The following is a 23014-nucleotide window of genomic DNA, read 5'->3' as shown; positions in this document are numbered from 1 at the left end:
ACACCCAAACCCATTATTTATATATTTATACTTTTAGTAAAATCTTTTTCAAAATACGCAACGGAAAATCACATTTAATTTATTTATATCGGTTCGAGTATTACACTCCTCTACCAAAATAATACTAATGTAGTTAATTAGTAAAAATACTTGTTTATACAAATGTTAAATCAACTAATGTATTTATTAGCTATACAAAACAACCTAGATAAGGAGACTCTATATACATATAAAACCCCTTTTTCCCGTGTCACAATCAGAGCGGAGCTTCACCGACGACTCGACATCGAATACCACAAAACCTGTAAATCTGGACCCCCGACGATCCAGCACATAACACATAAAAGAGAGTTAGATAACATACTCAAAATATACAAGTGTAAGTAAAGGGTACTTAAACACTTCTTCATAAAAACATGCATAATCATACATTATACATATACATCACTATCATTCATGCATATTCATATATCATGCATATACTTCATTTATCACCTAATCAATCATCCACAAAATACACCAAACATATAGTTTCACGTCGTCTCGGACAATACCAAAACATCAACAAATACATTGTTCAGATTATGGTCATGACGGACCCTGCGTTGTTCATTTTATAGTCATGACGGACTCTGCTCCTCACATACGGATTAACAATCAACATTTACCAAGTATGTGTCAAACATCATTTATCATAAAATGCACACAAAATCCCTAATGCAATCTAATGCTTCACATTCATGTTATGTCCTCTAGACACCTCTAATGCATGTGGTACCATCGTCTTTATCAGAGTATTTCACCTCCGATATCCGTCTTTATCAAACAAATATAGTTCGATATCCTTCTTTATTGGACAAGCCAATATCCCTAAATATTCATGATGCATGCACTCAAAACTCATGAATATATTCATCAACAATTTTGGCATATAGCCCGTCAACAATAACGTGGAACACTATCCAACGTCCGTCTTTATTAAGATAATCAATACCTTAATATCCGTCTTTATTAGAATAACATAATTCTAATATCCTTCTTTATTAAGTTGATTAACACCTTAATATACTTCATTTATACTTCATACATGATTAACAATCGTTATAAGCATCAACAAGCATCAACAATCATGTAAGAAAAAGACACTGATTGAAAATACATGCAAAGGAAGATAGCAGATGAAAAATTGGTGAAATCTGCAGCATTTCCGCCTGGGGCGGAAATATTTACGTTTGAGGCGGAAGTTTACGTTTGAGGCGGAAATTTTTACGCCTGAGGCGGAAAAACATCTGAAAGGCTGGCTGCTCACTGTTCTGCCGTTTCAGGCGGAAATTATTGTGCCTGGGGCTGAAAAACTTGCGTTTTCTACACAAAAACGCCTAAAAATCCCATTTTTCATGTTATAAACCCCAAATGAGTTTGTATTCAAGTGCAACAAACATATCTAAACACAAAAGGACGGTTCATTTCACCGATCTACCATTTTTACTACGAAAAAGTAGAGATTTAACACTTTTACTCAAAACTCTCAAGAACACAAAGTTCTTGAGTTTAATCATCTATAAACTTCGTTTTTAACCATTAAATTCGTTCATTCATCATGTTAAAAGCAAGTTAAGCATGTTAAGAACCTTAGGGACGATTTCCATCAAGAAAATCCATTCACAACTAAAACGAAAATGGGGTGGAGGAAGTTCGGGTGAGGAGAAATCGACATTCTCCCCTTCCTCGGATCACCCACGAATATGAAATCTACTCTCTTACCTGGATTCGAAGAAAACACGACGAAGATCTCGAATCCCTAGCTCTCCCCTTGCTCTAGCTCCCAAGCTCTCCTCTTCCTCTCTTCAAGAACACAAGAACATGAGAAAAATGAATTTCTCTCTCTTTCCTTGCCCTTAATGGGCGCCCCCTCACACACACTCAAGGCCCATTGGGCCTCAAGCCCAATTGGCTTGGCCCAATAACGCGTTAACTCACTCTACTCGCTTAATAACTAAAGTATTCGATAAATAACCCTAGTTATTAACTTAATTAAAATGCCACGTTAAATAAAATATTTTAACACATAAAAATAATAATACGAAAATTGGGTCGTTACATCCACCCTCTCAGAATTGCCTTCCATGTCTTGCTATCAATTTGTTTTAGGAAGGCCATCATGCGGGACTTCCAATAGTCATAGTTTGAAGTACCAACCACAAGAGGTGTTCTGGTAACAAACCCTCCTTCTTTGTCCATCCTTGCCAGGAACGGTTTCCCTGGAGCTCACCCTAAAGTTCAGAACAGGGTGCCTGCTCTGATGCCAATTGAAATTCCTGGCACACAGTGGACAAATGTTGATCAAGGTGTGATAACACTTGTCTGTTGTAGACAGATGTTGTTACCAGTGCGCCAACACTTGTCTATAAACAGAGCAAATAACATAAAACAATACAAGTGGTAAAGTAAATAACACACAAGAGTTGTTAACCCAGTTCAGCCTAAAGCCTACTCTGGGGGATACCAATCCAGCAATGAAGTCCACTATCAGCAGTATTACTTCGAAGCTAAACTCACCCGTTTACAACTTCTCACTTAATCACTACCCAATGACACTTCTACCTAGGAACTCCTAGATATGAGACCCCGTCCCAATTCCCACCTTAACAACACAGACAGCGTTGTTATTCAATTCCACGATCACAACAGGTGGAGACACACTCCTAAGAAACTAGGATTCACTCTTGCTTAAAAGCTTGCGAGTAAACCACACAACACAATAGAACAATCTCCGTACTTCAAAGCTTAGGAGAAGTTCACACATACAACTCAATAAACTCAGGTCCTAAGCTTGCATCAAAGAGACACAAGAAAGGCTCACAATTAACACTCTAAAATCCCTAAAAACACACGCTTTGTAAGACACGATTTTAGATGCTTGAAACCATATGCTTGCCTTCGTATTTATAGTAGTAGAACGACTTGGGCTTCAAGGAAAAATTAGGGCTTCTAGAATTGCGGCAGCAGTGATATATTTTTGAAAATAATAGTTATATTTTTGAAACGCAAAAATATATTTTCCAAAAATATAATTCCTTTGGAAAATAAAACTAGGGTTTGGCTGCCTCCTGAAACACATTAAACATGTGCGCCTTCCTCTGTAAGAAACCTTGAAACAATTCTTCAAACAGATCTTCAAAAGATTGAGTAGAAAATAATAACAGATAGCTGGCGCGCGCAGATACAGAGACAGGTGTTGTTCCAAGGTGTCCCAACATTTGTCACAACACTTGGGGTCAGCACATTTGTCTCAACACTTGGGATCAGCTATGTTTTTGCAAAATGTAGCCAACATACAAAAACCCAACATCAGTAATATATAGCAATGGGTAGTGAGGAGCTCTTTATTGATGATATACATACAATACAATACAATACAATACATACAATAGATATACATACACAAACATAAAACGACACACATTGTATAAATGGTGTTTGCTTCCGTTACAATTGTGTATGTGTATTTGGCGTGTGTATAATGTGTATATAAATAACCTTTATTTTGGGTTGCACTATTTAGTTGCTATTAACTAACCAACAAAGTATATATTCGACAAAATTATGGTAACACCACGATTTTGTAGAAACTATTGAATGTAGATTTTATAAACTCACAGGGATTTTGTCGAACTGACTGTGATACTAAGACCAGAACTATAAGCTTCCACTTTAATCTTAATTTTCATATAGTTCACTCATGTAATTATCTAAAGGTTCTTCCACCAGAGCCACTCTCCCTCTGACAGTTGAAGAATACAGCAGCAACAGGTGCTCCAAGATTGTAGAGTTCAGCAAATTCTCTTGTATTGAAATTTTGTCTACATTCTGGAGCATAAACCCTTTGTCTACACTGTTGACGAAATAATACAAACACAAAACGATGGATCCCAGAAGTGGGTCGTGGCCTTTCATAGCTTACAACCTCATTACCTATGTGCAAAATCAATCAAACATAAAATTAGCTAGGGTGCAAAATGTAACTTTGCAAATGAACGATTGTACTAATAAACGTTCACATTTAAATCTTTTGAACATAATTTGTCTTTAAGCTTCATGACAAGCCTCCTTAAAAAAAAACACACAAAGCAAAACTTCACGACAAACCGTCTTCAAAATGATATTAGTGTTTCACATTCAATGGGTCTACAAAGGATATGTCAACCATATCATCTATTTAACTTTAGCTTATCTTATGATATAAAACCCTTGTAGAATATTGGAGCATATGAAAAGGGCTTTCGAGTGAAATATTTTTAACTTATATGCAAATGATTAGCCCACATTTCTTTTTCTTTATTATAAAAATATTGTTTACATAACTCTCTTTGTTCTTCTTATCTACTGTAATTAAGATCTTTGACTCTTCAATAGTCATCTCATGTCATTCTGATGGCTTAAGCTCTTTGAGTCGGTAGTGTAAGATCTATTTTTTTGTTTAGGGTTAGATTACTTCTCAAATAAATAACTTCGAAAAATCAAACTCAAATTTTTTTTTTCAAGAAGAGTCACGTTTTCAACTCTCCATTTTTATCCAATTAGCCCTTAATTAATATTATGAACAATTTTTCTCCAAATGTACTTATAAATAGACAGAAAGTGTATATTATTTGACCTAACACTTAACAAATGGATGGATATATACATACCGAAACTGACCTCAGTAGTTGCTGGAATGTCAGTCACCAACCTAAAGTTTATTGAAAGAAGATTGTTAGTAATATATTATTTAAGGGTGCTTTTCGCTTGCACCTAAAACATAGTATTTGTGTAACTTGGAACAATTATAAGCATAAGGTTATGTAATTGAGTTACTCACCAATGAAGGTACTCCCTAAAAGTGGGGTTACTTGGGCTAGGTGAATCAGGATCCACCAAAACCTGTAATTAATTAGCGAATTAAATATAATCAAAGCTAGAAATTGGAACAATATGGTAAATATAGACGTGTCAACTATCTAATGTAGCAAAAAATATAAATTAAATTACTAGGGTGTAGATGTTCCTGAGGTCGTTTCCACCAACACTCACTCTGGGTTGATTTGCAACATGAGAAGGTTTAAGCTCACAACCATTATTCACTTCCCTATTACCATAGGTGACTCGAAGAGGAACAGAAGTTTCAAAGGGGTCTATTACATCACCTATTACACGCCCAACAGCAAGTGGATTCCTACTACTACCTGCCATATATGGATTCCTACTTCTTGGGCTAGGGAAATTTTAGTGATACAACATACACAAAGAGGTAGAGCTATTTATAGAGGAAAAGCAGGGGACATGAGATAAATATTCCTCTATCCTGTTGCGTACCAATCTTTTTACTTAATATTTATCTTAAGCCTTAAAATTAATTAGGAATGTGTTATTAATAGCTAGACTTTCTTAAAGGTCATGCTTAAGAAGGCTATCTATCTGCAGAATCTGCTTTTGAATTGTGATTTCCTATTTGCTTAAGAAACTAGCTAGACTTGAAATCTTATATTAAATAAATCAAGAAAAGAGTTATTATGCTCTACTTGCTCAAATCATCATCAGTCATTGGCTACATTAATATAGGGTTATTCAGGTCCTTTGCCAGATATAATAAAGAAACAAACACAACTAGTTGCTATATATATGTAATGTGGGGGATTCTAGGGTGGGAGACCATGATAGGTCTCTCACCAATAAGACATGTGTTTTGTGTACCGGGTTGAATGTGTACGTGATATTATGGTGTACTGTCAGTATTATATTATTTTCTATTTTTAAAAAAAAGTTTCCAATTTTTTCGGAAAAAAGTTTTTGATCTTTTTTGGGGAAAAAATTTTCGATTTTTTTTCGGAAAAAAGTTTTCGATCTTTTTTGGGGAAAAAATTTTCGATTTTTTTTCGGAAAAAAGTTCCCGATTTTCGGGGGGGAAATTTTCGATTTTAGATAAAAACAATTCCAGAGGTTTTGTCTGAACAAAAAAGTTTCCATTCTTTTTTCGGGAATAAAGTTCCGATATTTTATTCGGAAAAAAGTTTCGGATATTTTCCGAAAAAAAGTTTTCGATATTTTTCTGGAAAAGTTCTAATATTTCATTCGAAAAAAAGTTTTAAATATTTTCTGTTTTTTCACTCTTTTTTGTATCAGCAAAATTTTTTCAGATGAACATTTCGAAACTATTTTCCCCAAAAAATCGGGAACTTTTTTCCGGAAAACATCAGAACTTTTTCCAGAAAAATCGAAATCTTTTTTTCGGAAAAAATCCAAAACTTTTTTCCCGAAAAAAGAACGGAAACTTTTTTTTCCAGAAAAACTCCGGAATTGTATTTATCTGAAATCGAAACTTTTTCCCTAAAAAATCGGGAACTTTTTTCCGAAAAAAAATCGCTAATTTTTTCCCGAAAAATATCAAAAACTTTTTTTTCAAAAAAAAAAAAATTTAATACTGACAGTACATCATAATATCATGTACACATTCAATCTAGTCCACATATCACATGACTCATCGGTGAGAGACCTATTATGGTCTCCCACACTAGAATCCGCCATGTAACGAAGTCCAACTAGAAGAAAAACAGGAACATGTGCAAAACTACCTCCCACGCTTGAGTTTTGTTTTTCTTCCAAAGATTTAAATTAAATTAAATTTAATGCCAAAAGAAAACCCTTTGAACTAGATAATATCTCCAGGTGGAAGGGAAAATGAAAATATCTTCATCTCATTGTTATACACTCAGTGGATACATTACGTCACATAAATAAGATCTTAACAAGGTGTTGAAACATGGTGAAGAATTTGGAGGGAACTTGGTATTGAAATAAACACAAGTGTAAGAATCATGTATAGTGTGAATTAAAAAAAGACTCTTTGAGTCCCACATTGGAAAAATCACACTACTTGGTAGTGTTTATATACCACAAGGTGGCAACCCAAGGGTGTGCCCTTGGGGTATCCACTTTTGTAAGAAAGGGAGAACGCACACAATGTCGAATATCACATGTGCGCGCCGCCGTCCGGTCGGTTCGGTTAATTTTTTTAATACCGAAAAAGAAATTTTTTGAATTTAAATTTCTTTTAATGCGTGTCCCTTAATTCGCACATGTTAAATGTGCTTAGACCAAGTCTGAAACAACTTTTCAAATCTGTTAACGGTCAAATACGTGGCCTATTTTTTCTCCCACGTTTTTTCGTTTGACTGAGCAATTTCAGCTCCTGAAAATCCTCTGATTCCAGCTCCCTACTTGCCTATAAAGACCTCTTCATTTCTTCAGTTTTTACTCACTTCCTTTTCTCTGCATTCTGAGAAAACTGCTTCTTTCCTTCTCTCTATTTTTTCTTCTTCGTTAAATTTTTGTTGTTTCAATATTTGAACGGTTCTAAACCGTAGAATTGATATTCATATATCAATTATAGTGGTTCGAATTTTCGAACCATATTTGGTGTAATTCTGTCCGATCACTGCAGTGCAGTAGTGCTTCGGTATTTTCATTGAAAACGGCTGTTTTATCATGGGGACTTCGCGGTTGATATACTACAGTGCACTTCTTCGAGTAGTTCCGCGAAACGTCTTAAAGAAAGCGACCTAGTACGCGACTCAACCAATAATTTGTTTCGTTGCCAATTTTAGAAAAAATTCGTTTTCTGTTTTTTAAAAGTCAGTAAACCGTTTTCCAACAATTTTAAGACGTTTCGAAAATATCATGGCAAACGAAGAGATTATTGGTAATTCATCTGTCGGTGCTACCGAAAGGCGGTTTAAGTTTGAGGGTAACCATTTCAAACGTTGGCAGCAAAAAATGTTTTTCTTCCTGACTCTTAAAAAATGTGCCTACGTTTTGAAACAGCTCATTCCTGTGATTCCTACTGATGCTTCGGCTTCAGGAACTAATGAACAGACCGTTCAGACCGTTAACACCAACGATGATGCTGTATCTGCCGAAAAAGACAAAGGCAAGGCCACGGCAGAACAGCTTAAAGAGAAAGCGCTGCAACTAGAAATAGATAGGCAGCTCTGGATTGATAATGATTATGTTTGCAAAAACTATATCATTAATGGTTTGGAAGATGATCTGTATGATTATTACAGAACTTATAATACAGCCAGTGATGTGTGGGAGGCTCTGAGTAAGAAGTATGATACTGAGGAAGCTGGTGTGAAGAAGTATGCTGTGAGTAGAAAATACCGACGCATCCTTCAATTGATCCATTAAATCGTCAATTCGTCGCAAGGGATAACGATTCTTAATGGTCACCTCGTTGAGCTTCCGGTAATCTACACATAACCGTGACTTTCCATCCTTCTTTTTCACCAACAAAACTGGCGCCCCCCACGGCGATACACTTGGTCTTATAAATCCTTTCCCCAACAAGTCTTCTATTTGACTTTTCAACTCGACTAACTCAGCTGGAGCCATTCGATAAGGAGACTCCGAAATTGGTCCGGTTCCCGGATGCAAATCAATAAAAAATTCCACTTCTCGGATCGGAGGAAAACCTGGAATTTCCAACGGAAAAACGTCTTGGAATTGTTGAACTACTCGCACATCTTCCACAATAATGCCCGAGGTGACTTCTATACTCGAAAGTGACATAAACTCTGTTTCCCCATTTCTCATAGTTACTACAAGCCTATTAGCTGACAGATATCTAGCAACTCCCGGTTCGGGGAAAAAGGCTAATTTACGGGCACAGTCCAAAATAACATAATGGTAAGATAACCAATCCATCCCGAGAATGATCTCGAGAGACTTAAGGGGCAAACATATCAAATTGACCAGAAAATCTCTATTCTGAATCATCACCAAACAATGTAAACATGCTGTATTAACTACCAAATCTCTAGCAGGAGTAGAAACATTCAAATCAAACGGCAGCGGAGAAACAAGCAATTTCAAGCGATTCGCACAATCCAAAGATATAAAGGAGTGAGTTGCTCCGGTATCAATCAAAGCAGTCAAAGAGTTACCTGCTATCTGACAGTCCTCATGAATAGCATTGCTAGCCTGACCACTCACTTCCGTGCCCATACAGTAGACACGTCCTTTGGCGGTGGGTCGAGCTCCTTGTGTTGCATTCTCTGACGGCGCCGCTTTTGGAGCACGGCAATCTTTAGCAAAATGGCCCGGCTTCTGACAATTGTAACATACTGACGCAGTTCCTGGATTCCCGCACTCATTAGCATGGTGCCCCTCTTCACCACACTTATAGCAAGTCTGCTTCTCTCTAACTTGGTTTCCTCGGGTTCCTTGGTTTCCAGAATTTTGTGGTCCACGATTATTCTGTGGGCGGTTGTAAGGCCTAGTCCCACGTCCTCCTCGATTCTGACTCTGATGACTGGGACGGCTAGGTCCCCCAGCACCAAAACTCCCCTGACGATTTACCCTTTTATTCCTCATGTCCTCTATCTCTTGGCACTTCTCCACAAGCACCTGGAACTGTCGAATCCCCAACGGCACCACTGCATCTTGCAGTTCGTACCTCAGCCCTCCTTGAAATCAACGACACATGTATGACTCATCTATGCCATCCCTGAAGAAACGGAAGTGTCGAGATAATGATTCAAACTTCTTGGCATAGGCCTCGACGTTCAAACCTCCCTGAGTCAGTTTCAGGAATTCTTCCCCGAACCTCTCCCTAGCTGTTTCCGGAAAATATTTGGCTAGAAATTTTCTCTTGAAATTCTCCCATGAGAATTCCTCAAATGCAGCTTCCATTAGCAGGCTGGTGTTGCCCCACCAATATTCAGCATCCCCTAGCAATTGGTAGGTGGCCAAGTTCACCATTTCTCCTTCCGGGCAATGGATAGCCCCCAAAATTTTCTCAATGGCCTGAAGCCATAAATCAGCAGCAGCAGGTCCTCCGTCACCACGGAACCTTGGAGGATTCTGATGGTTGAAACTTGTAAGAACACTAGTCTCCGTAGCATGGACTTCCCTTTCGCGCTTCTCCAAATCTCTTTGGGTCTTTGCATTAGTCTGAGCTGTTATGGCAGCCGCCATCACATTCATCGAGTTAGCCATACGCTCAACCCGATCATCTTCGGTAACAGGAGCAGCAGGTGCCCGTCTTGGAGGCATGTTTCCTGAAAAACCAAATCTTTTAATCAAATCCTTTTCCAATTCCACAGAATTTTCCACATCCAACATATAAGGATTAAAGTAGCTACGGTATGGTTGGTTGAAGACACACATTAACGAAACGAGTTAATACACTACTAACTAGCAAACAAGACTCACTACTACCCACTAACGATTCGCTAAACCGACGCGACTCTAATCTTAACTGACTGACCTCAGACTGTTAACTCACGTACACACTTTCCCTTTGAAGATCTACTGCCGAGCTCTGATACCAAAATGTAACACCCCGTTTTTCAAAGCATAAAAAGGGGTATTATTTTTTTAATTTTTTTTAAATCAACACGCTTAAATAAAATGGCGCGCGTGAACGCCCGCAGCTATCTCGGCAGTTCGTCATTCAATAGAAAATAAATATAACATCAACACATTATATTACAGGGCTTCCTCGAAGCAAAGTGTGTACCTGAATAATTTACATACAGCGGATACATTAAGTTCATCAACCAAAAGACACGAGTTATGTACCGAATATATCACAAGGCCAAAAGGCACTAAACATGTCTGAGTATAAATGTATAAGACATACAGTCATCCAAAATACAAACTAGGCCCTAAGCCTAACCAAAATGTAGCCTAACAAGTGCTAACATCTACTCTCCGGCATAATCTACGAAGTCCTCGCCATCCACACGACCCACAGTCTCTCTTGGCTCTCCGTCATCTAAGGTGGGGGATAACCCGTTCATTTATCACATACAAAGCAAGGGTCACCATCTGGAAACAGGAAATACAAATACCAAATACCAAATAGAAAGCGGCTAAACACTTATCATTTTCCTCAACACACGCATAGTAAATAAAATGCGCACATAGCCTAATGCAAACCTCTAATGAATGAGTGTGGCACCCCGTCACAGGATCGCCACGATAACACCCCGTCACAGGATCGTTACATGCATGAATTATTTCCGGAAATATCCTCTCATAAAGGAGAGTCGTAGGTCTCTAGCAACACCCCGTCACAGGATCGTTGCCTCTACTATCATCAATACAATCTCAAGAATTAGAGTGGACACCCCGTCACAGGATCGTCACGTATTGGGACTCAATAAAGATCCCGAAGGATTAAGGTGGACACCCCGTCACAGGATCGTCACACCCCGCGGTCCACTCGCGCAACCACGTACTATGAGTGCATGAGCATACGATACCCCTATCTATGCCATTTCAACACATTACATATATTCCAAACCAAATTATATGTAAGACCAAAAGCAACATGTATTCATTACGAACTCAACTCGAGAATACATTCACAACGTACCAAGCACAAAAGCCCAACCAAGCACAACAAGAAAGCAACCAAGCACAACAAGAAAGCATACCCTAATGCTATCGACGGAATTTAAATACGGAAATAAAAACGGTGCCCTTACCTCGGCAATGCTTCCAACCAAAAACCAGAACGTTTCACACTATCTACCGTTTCGCGTTTCCTAAAAATAACGAGCGGACAATGAATAAGTTTCTCCCAAAATATCTTAACGAAACTAAACCTATCAACAAAGGTCTAGAGGTGTCTAAGGCACTTCCTAACACTCTCGGATATTATATTCGAGTCCTCCCCATGGTGATTAAAAATTCCCGAAGTTAAATACACTATTTTTCACAAAACAAACACATTTTCGTTTTCAAAGCATACCATTGCTCTCTATGGTTTTAAACTTCAAAGGACACTTTCACACACTACCAAAACACTTGAAAACAACCTAAAAATTTTACGAAAATATCTCGACAAAATAATCGAGTTTTTCTTGCGTCGCAAGTTTCAAGTTTTTCTTTCCAAATACAATCCTATAATCATACTTTGACCCACCTATGATCATTTCATCAAAGCATGATCATTTTTCCCAAAATTGTGGACTTAGAAAAATTTCACAAATTTCCCCCCCCCACACAACCTTTAGGTTCGGCCATTGAAAACCAAAATGGCACTTCCGCTCAAAATTTTTCGCTTCCGAGGGCATGGTAATATCCCATAATACCCCTGAGTCACTAATCCAAGCCCCAAAAAATTTTCCGGGCAAAGCCTCTAATTACGAAAAATTCAATTTTTGGTTCTTTAAGACACATACAACACCAAAACCATTTTTACCCAAAACGTTTTGCATGGTAATTCGCCCTAGGCCACAATTGTGCCTCCCCCAAAGCCCTAACCAATTTTGAAACCTCTCCCACACTTTTCCAAAATTTCACATGACCAAAAGTTTTGAAAATGTGAACCACACCCGGAATTTTTCCAATGCCAATACATAGCAAGCCTCTATTAGTTCACAAGCCTATGGAAATGATCAACCAATTCATTTTGAGGGTCAAAACAAGAATTTCCAAAAATTTGTTCATAAAGTCCTCAAGAACACACACAAAAATATTTTTCCTTGTTTCACAAAATCAAAGCCATTTCCTAACATCCATTTCCCTATAATGCTCATAAACAACACCAAAAATAAAAGCACAACACAAGTTTTCAAAGTTATGAGCATTTCAAATAGATTTTCCAAACCCTAACAAAAGATTTCATGAAATTCTTAATCACCATGGAAACCAACATGTGCCAAGCTTAAACAAGCTTATAAACTACTCCTAAACACTTCCCTAGAACCACAAACACCCAAAACTTATTCTAGAAAAAATTTACTCAAGAACAAGTCATGACAAATCTCTAAAATACTCTAGGAATCATGACTTTTAGCTAAACAAAATCATGGAGAAGATGAGTTACCTTAAGAGGAGTGATTTCCTTGCAAGTTCCTAGTTCCAAAGAGACAAATCCTAGCTTGAATGGATGAGAAATGAAAATTTCAATGGTGAGGGTGAGTGAGAGAGAAAAGGGCGGTTTATGAGGGAGAGGGAAGAGCTTTTGCAATTTTTTTTCTAAGTCAAAAATTCTACCAAACAAATCATATGACAAAATGGTCTTGCTCTCTCATGGCCACTTGATCAAAAGACAAAACTCTAGGCCAATCCTAGCCCTTGATTTTACTTTAACAAATATCTAGATATTTTCTCTCACGCCCCACAGCTCTCGCGCGCCGCTACGAGCAAAACTCGTAAAAACAAAAAACTTACGGAACGGAAGTCCGTCTTAAAATAATTCCAAAACTTATCGCCGAATCTTTTTCCGCGACTGTAATTTTCTTCCACACTCTCGAATATTATTCTCAGGACATATCCTAACTCGCGCAGATATATAAAACTTCCACCCAAAATTTACTGAATTCAGAAACCGTAAAATTTTACGTCAGCGGGTAAAATTTCTACTCGTTTTTCCAAAAGCGAGAATAATCCAAAACTCGTCATTCTGAATTTGCATAAACCTTCTCATACATAAAAGAGGATTACAGCCCAAAAGTCTGTGCCTTTTCAGCGCACGAGCACAAAACAGACTTAAACTCAGCCAAAAATGCCGTTATTACAACGATACATACAAAACGACTTAAACAAAAACCTGATCAGTGCATTTTAACGCACATTCTTTTACTATTGTACTAGTGTATTCCTATGGTTTAATTTACTATTTTTACTATTTTAATGTGTTTTTATATTTAAGTTTATTTCTAACTTTATTTTATTTTCGCACTTAATTTATGAATAAATAGCACTTTGACACCCTTCCAGTCCGCAGGTCATAACTGGAGATACGAATATCGGATTGAGGCGCCGGAAGATGCGTTGGAAAGCTGAGATCAAGAGCTACAACTTTCATGTTGAGGCCAAAACCCAGTTCGGAGCGCAAGTGTGTCAAATATTTACGTTTATGTTCCAGACTTTATGAAAATAATGTAATTTCGGGTCAAACTTATGTTTTTCGACCCGTAGCTTTTTAAGCCCAATTTTCTATGAGTACTTAAGCAAAAACACAGCTAGGGTTTGAGAATTCTGAATTCACGCAAAAAAAATAGAAAGAAAGGCTGCTACATTCTCATGGAGAACTAGCAACCCTAGGTTGATCCATTGGTATACGGGAACATCGTTCATGACTTCTTGAGGTTCAATTCTTAATAGTAATTCAGTTTATTTGTTTATTGTCTTCTCTTATCAATTCATGCTCTTTATTTATTTATGAAACTCGAATATAGTGATGCTTAATCTCTATTTTGAGTTATATATTGTGAGACTTTTCGGATTGATTCATCGCTTGTATGACTAGTTCGAATAGGAATTGATATAGGTTTTTTCGCGCTTAGCAAAAAAGGGTTGGTCGAAATCTGTCATGATACAAACCGTGTTCTAAGTGACGCTTGTTCACTACTCATGGTTAGTTGAACACATTCTTTGCTTAATCGAATGAATTCGTATAAACTGTTTATCGCTTGTATAATCGGTCTTATAAACCAACCAAGGCATGAATATATAAACAATATTTTATGTGAACCGAGGATAGAATCATAACGAAGTTTTCCTAAAACCAATGGATTGATCGTCTTTTTATCAATTGAATTTCTAATACTCTTTCGATCTAAACAAACCCAAAACCCCATATTTAATTGTGTTATTCATTGTTCTTATTTTTACTAATTATTAAATTAGAGGTCCTTGTGAGACGACCAAGGTTAACTATCTTGTTACTACTTTTCTTAATTAAAATTATATTTGATCACGAAACGACAGCGATCAAATTGGCGCCGTTGCCGGGGATCTCTGATTAGGATTAGTAAAATTTAGAACTAACTAACGTTACTAACACTTTTTGTTTTGTGAGTTTTTGTTGTGTTTCAGGTTCTGACGTTGAATTTTGCAGTGAAGCTGAAAAATAATTAACTTTCGGTTGATATCTCAGATTGATCCGAAATTTGGTCCACAAATCCGAAAAAAATCAAGGCACAAAACTTTCGTATCTTTGATACGAAAATTGAGGCTGAAATTGCGAAATTCCTTCGTTTAGACCACTTTTTATTTTTTTTTTTAATTTTCCATACATTTAAAAAAATCCCAAAAAATTATATTTAGATTTGTTTGATTTTTAGAGATTTTAGGTGTTATTTTTAATTTTTTTTTTTAGATTTTTTTTATTCGTTTTTTATTTTTCTCTTCATTTTATTTAGACAAAAAAAAAAAAACCAATAAAAAAAAATGGGAGATTCATCGGACCAGTTGGCTTATATCATAAATTGCTTGGATGCAAGAAAACAACAATCTTGCTATCAAAATTATATTCCAACTGTGATGTGTAATATTTGTTCTTCGAGTTTTCATATTAGTGATGATTGTCCTACATTTTTAGATACTTTTTGTGGTGAGACGCAATTTATAGGTAATTTTCAAGGACAATACTATCAAGAACAAAATTCATATCCTGCTGAGCAGTCTATTTGGTCATATCCACAGTTTCAGCAAATTGATTCATTGGTGGTTGAGCCACAACCTAGTTTGGAAGAATTGATAAAGCAGATGGCTGAAAATAATAAGCAAATGGATGAATGGATGCAATCCTCTCTTCAAAGTTTAGCAGTCCAAGTTGAGCAAATAGTCTCCAATGCCCATCTAATTCAAGAGAAGAAGATGTTGCATGATGATGTACAACCTGCTGCACTCTTAGAGGTAATGCAATGTGATACAAGTGTTGATGAAACTCCAGGTGAGCCCATTGAAACAATACTTGTTTCTGTTGATGAACACAAAATAAGCAACATAAATTCAAGTGAATGCATGGAAGAGATCACACCACAAAATTCCTTCGAATCTGTTATAGATGAATTACATACTTCGCTTGAAGTAGATAAATCTTTTGAAATTTTTTCTTGTGAATGTGGTGTTTGTAATGCTTGTCTTGAGATCAATGCAGCTATTTTAAGTGAAGATATTTTGATGCCGACAACCACTTGTGCAGAAATTCAAGCAAATACAATAACTCTTGTAGTTGACAGCAAAAATGTGGATTTTAGTCGGAAGAAACCATTGACTATAGAAAAAAAATTGTTGGTGGAACCTTTGATTAAGCCAAGAAACATGCAGTTGTCCTTCACCATTTGTGCATCTCTTCCACCCAATTTATCTGACTCACAAACTAACCGTGGATTGTTTGATTTCCATGCTTTTGTTATTGCAGGTGTACCATATGTGCTGGCTATTCCTCCCAAGCCACCAGATTTTTTACTAATATCTAAGTTCATCTGCTATTTGCTTTTTCCCGTTTCATGTATTCGAAGTGCAGAAAGGCCTCCTCCAAAACCACCAGACATGAAAGCTACACCTTAGCCCTCGGGTGTGTTCCTTCCTTTTCTTTATGCTTATTGTTATACATTGCGGACAATGTCTGTTTTAAGTGTGGGGGGGGCATTCATTTATTTTATTTTCCTGTCAATTAAAAAAAAAATATAATAATAATAAATAAATAAATTTAGCATGCATGCAATTTTTATGAGTAGTTACATGTTTTAGGACTAGAGCAATATAGCTGTAGGATTGGTGAAATTTTTTGAAATTCTCGTTTTCATGCTTGATATGATGATCTTTGCACCTTAATGCACAACTGCTGAAAAACTTGCAAACTTAGTAGTGGCATGATAAATCTTTAAAATACACAGTCATCAGCTAAGTTGTCTGAGTATAGAATACGATAAAGAGGTATGATTAGGACTAAGTTTGGGGGAAAACTGAATTACTTGATTGTAGGATCATGGCTAGATTAAATGATGGGATACTACACAGAAAAAAAAAAATAAAAAAATAAAATAAAAATAAAATAAGTTCCTGTGCCCGAAACTGGAGGAACAATAATGAATATGTTGAGTTCCTGTGCCTAAAACTGGAGGAACAAATGCTGTGTAGGGTGCTCTATTCGGAGTAACAGGTTGGACTCATTACAGGTGAGATCCCGTCAGGTGAAAAGGTAGAGTAGCACCTAAAGCATAACTGAAATGAACTTAAGTGGTATCCCAGCGTATAAAAGTCAAAAAGCCTGTGAGAACAAGAAAAGAATAGGTTCCCCTCAAGCTGAAATCTAAACTCAAACTCTGAGTTGTAGGAAAGAAAAGGTAGCTTAGTATCATGACTGTGTATTTTCGAGAAGGATCATGTCATGACTCTGGTTGAAAAGTAATAGGCAGTACACACACACACACGCAGGGTTATCGTTGACAGCTGATATACAAGAGTTATGTCAATCTTTGAAATACAGTCCACGATTGGAAGCTTGAATCCTAGAATTTGTTGATTGCTTGTGATGATTGTAGCATGCTTTGTTCTAGAGTTTTGCTCAGGAGAGCAAAAGAATAAGTGTGGGGGAATTTGATCAGTGCATTTTGGCACATATTTTCTAGTATTATAATTTAGCATATTAGTAGTCTTTCTACAATAATATCGAGTTTTTATTATGTTTCTAAGTTTTGGGTCACAATTGAGCCTTAATGAATTTATTTGACCAATTTTCGTATTTAATGACATATTGACACCTTCTCATTGCGCAGACCATAACTGGAGCTACGAATATCGGATTGAGGCGCCGGAAGATGCGTTGGAAAGCTGAGATCAAGAGCTACAACTTTCATGTTGTGGTCAAAACCCAGTTCGGAGCGCAAGTGTGTCAAATATTTACGTTTATGTTCCAGACTTTATGAAAATAATGTAATTTCGGGTCAAACTTATGTTTTTCGACCCGTAGCTTTTTAAGCCCAATTTTCTATGAGTACTTAAGCAAAAACACAGCTAGGGTTTGATAATTCTGAATTCACGCAAAAAAAATAGAAAGAAAGGCTGCTACATTCTCATGGAGAACTAGCAACCCTAGGTTGATCCATTGGTATACGGGAACATCGTTCATGACTTCTTGAGGTTCAATTCTTAATAGTAATTCAGTTTATTTGTTTATTGTCTTCTCTTATCAATTCATGCTCTTTATTTATTTATGAAACTCGAATATAGTGATGCTTAATCTCTTTAAATTTATATAAAGAGAATTTTGAAAACTTTCTTAAATAAAAATAATAGTACTTATATTCTAGAACATTTCTCACTTATACTTTTCCTTTACCAAAAATAAACCAGCATAATTTTATTTGCTTGTATTTAAGCATTTAAATTTGGGTAGAGAACTGTGACGCTCTTCTTTTCAGTCTCTGAAAAGGGGGTGTTACAGCTAAAAGCCAAGAACAGAGGCAACGACTTGTAACGCCAACAACTACCGCTGATGACACCACCTTGAATTGAACTGTGAGGTCGGAAATGGAAATGAAAAATCAATAATCTGAAATGCAATCGAAAATGGAATTGCAAACCCTAGAATTTGGGGAAAATAACTAGAATGAAAGTGCCATGCTGGAGTCTCAACAGAAAACGAAAATCAATGAATCTGGATGTTGGATAAAGGAAGAAAGATGAATTCAAATAAATGAATCGAAAACAAATTTTCAACAAAGAATGAGAAGAGCAACGAAACAAGAAGGAATCAATCTGCAAATATCACACAGATATGAGCGAAGCAACATCAAGAACTCAATCAAAAACGAAATTGAAGAAGATGATGAATCGGTGAAATAAACGGATAGGGGAAATTGATTCTGTGAATGAAATTGGGAGAAAGAAACTAAAGAGATATGAGAAAATTGAATTTTCTCAAGAAAATGCAGCTGAAAATTTCTTCAAGGTGGATACCAAATTTGCTCTGATACCATGTTAAGAATCATGGCATCCATAGAAAAGTAGAGAGAAAAGTAAAAAATTTGTATTGATGATAATGAGTACAATTACAATTGATAAGAAAATTAGGTACAATTGACTTATTTATAGGCTAACTAACTAGACTAACTAACTAGTAACTAATGCAACTAACTATACCTCTAATAGTGGCTCCTATGTAAAATTGAGTGTATTTATTTATGCATGACAAGAAAACTAAAAAGATCGATAGAGAATGAAAGTTGAATAAAGGGAGGAATTCTTAGTGGGGTTGATGAAAAGATCTAATAAATATCTTTTGCTATGCTAGAAGTGGTTGTTTAGAGGATAAAAAGCTTTTAGGATATATCTTTTGTTCGGTTGCAAGTGGTTGCTTGGAACTTTGGAGGATAAAAAGGTTTAGTAATGATTTGAAATTCTCGCAGAGATAGCAATATATATATATATATATATATATATATATATATATATATATATATATCCAACCACTATGGCAAGTATATCAATTGTGATTAAAATTATGTGCAATAATTGATAAGCACCATCAATAATGTGATTTGGAAAGTTATTATCAAACTCAATTATGTTAAATCAATTTTTTTTGCGATACAACCAAACACAACCATAGTCATGTCACTAATCACATTCATTATTTTGATTTTAACATTGCAGATTTAATATTAACCGATGATCAATTGATACAATATGCACTAGCAGATATTGAGATGATGTTACGTAGTTGTGGGAAGAGTATAAAAGATTATCCTTCAATGCCTAGAGCAGCCACATCATTAGTTCCTGATATACAAAATAGTTAATACACGACAAATTGAATTATAACAGACAATCATTAGCTGAGGAACATGTTAGATTGATTCAACTATGACTTCAGAGCAACGTAAAGTATATGACACAATCATGACAAGAGTTAACGAAAACAAACCTGGTATGTTTTTTCTTTATGGTTATGGCGGTACAGGGAAGACATTTATCTTGAGGGCCATGTCAGCCGCATTACGCTCAAAAGGTGAAATAGTTTTAACAGTTGCCTCAAGTGGGAACGCTGCATTGCTTATACCTGGCGGTAGAACATCACATTCAAGGTTTTTTATTCATCTAAATGTTGACGAGTTTTCAACATGTACCATAGTTCCTAAAAGCCCTTTGGTGCTATTAATACAAAAAGCAAAGCTCATTACATGGGATGAAGCACCAATGATGCACAAACACTGTTTCAAAGCTGTTGATCGAACTTTAAAAGATATTCTCAAGTCTGTTGATGAAAAAATAAACAAATTTCCTTCGGTGGAAAAGTTATTGTTTTTGGCGGAGATTTTAGACAAATTCTACCAGTAATACCCAAAGGTACAAGGCCAGAAGTTGTTCATGCTAAAATCTTTGGTTCTTTGAAATTTTTGTGAAGTTTTAACATTGAGTAAAAACATGAGGCTTCTCGGTGGTGCTTCGAGTGTAGACGTTGAACAAAGAAGGTTGTTTTCTGAATGAGTTTTGGGTATTGGCGATGGAGAAATTGGAGATGACAACGATGATGATTTAGAACTTGACATTCCATCAGATTTATTGATTCAAAATTCAGATGATCCTCTTGCTTCTATCGTTGAAAGCACCTATCCCCAACTTTTACAAAACATGAACGATATAACGTATTTCCAAAATAGAGCTATACTAGCTCATAAAAATTCAATAGTCGACAAAATAAATGATTATATATTGGATTTAATTCCTGGTGAAGAAAAAACATATTTGAGTTATGATACTCCACTCACATAAAATGTAGACGATCAAACAGTGGATGATGTCCATACTCCCGAATTTTTGAACACGATTTCTACGTCGGGACTTCCAAATCACAAGTTGAGACTTAAAGTTGGAGTTCGAGTTATGCTATTAAGGAATTTGAATAAAAAATTAGGATTATGCAATGGAACAAGACTTATTATTACGAGATTGGGAAAACGTGCTCTTGAAGGAAAAATTATTTCAGGAAGTAATATTGGTGATTAGGTTTTCATACCTAGATTTTCTCTGACACCATCTGACGTGAGAATTCCTTTTAAATTTCAACGGAGACAATTTCCTATAATGATTTCTTTTGCGATGACTATTAATAAGAGTCAGGGACAATATTTAAAGCATGTTGGGATATATCTTCCGTCGCCAGTGTTTTCACATGGTCAGTTTTATGTTGCAATTTCAAGAGTTACTTCTAGAAAAGGATTAAAAATATTGATCATCGATGACGACGGTGAATATACAACTAAGACTTCGAATGTGGTCTACAAGGAAGTCTTCCGTAATATAACATAATTTTCTTTGTGTGAATATTTATCCAAAATTATTGTTGAACTATCGTTTAATGTTACTCAACTTTTTTCATATACCTTACATTATTGTAATTATCATATCTTATTTAATCATTATATATCTTACAACTAATCAGACACGTGCACCTCACGGGTCGATGTTCTAGTATTATAAGTTTTTATACACAAGCAAACCCTAAACCTAATTTGTTTTCCCTCCATTTTATCTTGCAATTTTTATTAAAAAATAATACAATTTTGTCTTGACTAGAATTTGAACTCGCGACCCTTCAATGCAAGGCAAAATTTTCAACCACTATGGGAAGTATACTAATTGTGGTTAAAATTATGTGCAATAATTGATAAGTATAACACCCAAACCCCTTAACGCGTATTTATTGAATATAAATAAATAAAACACTTAAGAAAATTCAGGCGTCACATGTTATAATACAAAACCTCGGCATAATTAAAATCATGCTAGCACAGCGGAAATTAAAAACAAATAATTATCATAGTGCATCTTATACAATAGCCATAATTGTTCACACAATATCCCTAGGCTCTAGGCCATATCAACAAAGGATATTATGTTTACAACCCAAAAGATAGGATTAGCAAAGTTAAATATGCCATCACGGGCTTAATACAATTCAAACGATTAACCCGACCCGGTAAAATCTAATCAGAGCAATTCTATACAACCCATCAAAAAGATATATAACATATATCTAAGGAGTAGTCTACGCTAACTCCTCACCAAAAAGCGCACTACACGAGCACGAGAAACCTCTAACTCTGATCGGGATCCTCAACCTGAGAATCTGAACCCCCAACGGTCCAGCACATAACACAAAGCATGAGAGTTAGATCACATAATCAAAATACAAGTGCAAGTAAAAGGGTACTTAAACACTTCTTCTATAATCATGCATATATCATACATTCATCCATATCCATCAACAATCTACCATTCAATTATAAGTACATAAACACATATAATCGAATACTCACACAATCAATTATCACAATTATCCAAGTATGTGTCACATATCACTTATCACATAAATGTACACATATCCTAATGCATTCTAATGCGTCAACTTCATGCAATGTCACCCTAGACATATCTAATGCATGTGGTACCGTTTCATCTTTATTAGAGTATCTCACCTCTAATATTCGTCTTTATCGGATAAATATAATCCGATATCCGTCTTTATTGGAATATCCAATATACAACAACAAAATTCATGAATGCATGTATATGTTTTTCATGAATTCACCAACAATTATTTAGCATAAAGCTCGTCATTTACTATGTGGAACACTATCCAACATACGTCATTATTAAGATTAACAAAACCTTAATATTCGTCATTTACAACATCATACATGATTAACAATCGTTATAAGCATCAACAAGCATCAACAAGCATCAACAATCATGTAAGAATACCATTATCATGAAGAATAAGACACTGATTTGAAACTACATGCAAAGGAAGATAGCAGATGAAAAATTTGTGAAATCTGCAGTATTTCCGCCTGGGGCGGAATATTTACGCCTGCGGCGGAAATGTTTACGCCTGGGGCGGAAAAACTTCTGAAAGACTGGCTGCTCACTGTTCTGCCGTTTCAGGCGGAAATTATTGCGCCTGGGGCGGAAAAACTTGCGTTTTCTACACAAAAACGCCCAAAAATCCCATTTTTCATGTTATAAATCCCAAAAGAGTTTGTATTCAAGCATAACAAACATGGATGAACACAAAAGGACAGTCCATTTCTCAGATCTACATCATAAACATCGAAAAAGTAAGGATTGAACACTTTTTCATCAAAACTCTCAAGAACACAAAGTTCTTGAGTTTAATCTGTTATAAAACTCGTTTTTAACCATTATTTTCGTTCATTAACCA

At 36.0% G+C, this 23014-nt stretch overlaps 2 protein-coding genes and 1 pseudogene across 3 annotated transcripts; 1 reads left to right on the top strand and 2 right to left on the bottom strand.

Annotated features, from left to right (window-relative positions):
* Window positions 1–3406: 3406 nt before the first annotated feature.
* Window positions 3407–5273, bottom strand: LOC123890040 (protein FLOWERING LOCUS T-like). 2 transcript variants are annotated; one of them, XM_045939575.1, is made up of 4 exons: window positions 5032–5273; window positions 4862–4923; window positions 4692–4732; window positions 3407–3975 (listed from the first exon to the last, which is right to left on the bottom strand). In XM_045939575.1, exons 1-4 carry the CDS (start codon window positions 5230–5232, stop codon window positions 3749–3751), a joined length of 531 nt encoding a protein of 176 aa, XP_045795531.1. In that variant the 5' UTR covers window positions 5233–5273; the 3' UTR covers window positions 3407–3748. The 2 variants fall into 2 exon arrangements, with proteins under 2 accessions (XP_045795531.1, XP_045795532.1); XM_045939576.1 differs by having other exon boundaries at window positions 5074–5252.
* Window positions 5274–8257: 2984 nt separating this feature from the next.
* On the bottom strand, window positions 8258–9507 carry LOC123891719 (the record flags this gene model as incomplete). The annotated part of the gene is made up of 2 exons (XM_045941621.1): window positions 8258–8288; window positions 8330–9507. Coding segments are annotated over 2 exons (1209 nt in total), but the record flags the coding sequence as incomplete, so codon positions are not given.
* Window positions 9508–19442: 9935 nt separating this feature from the next.
* On the top strand, window positions 19443–21099 carry LOC123890039 (annotated as a pseudogene).
* Window positions 21100–23014: the final 1915 nt, after the last annotated feature.

Source organism: Trifolium pratense, linkage group LG6 (genome assembly GCF_020283565.1).
Source record: "Trifolium pratense cultivar HEN17-A07 linkage group LG6, ARS_RC_1.1, whole genome shotgun sequence".
Lineage (NCBI taxonomy): Eukaryota > Viridiplantae > Streptophyta > Magnoliopsida > Fabales > Fabaceae > Trifolium > Trifolium pratense.
Note: the sequence above shows the minus strand (reverse complement) of the source record. Positions and strands in the feature narration are given on the sequence as shown.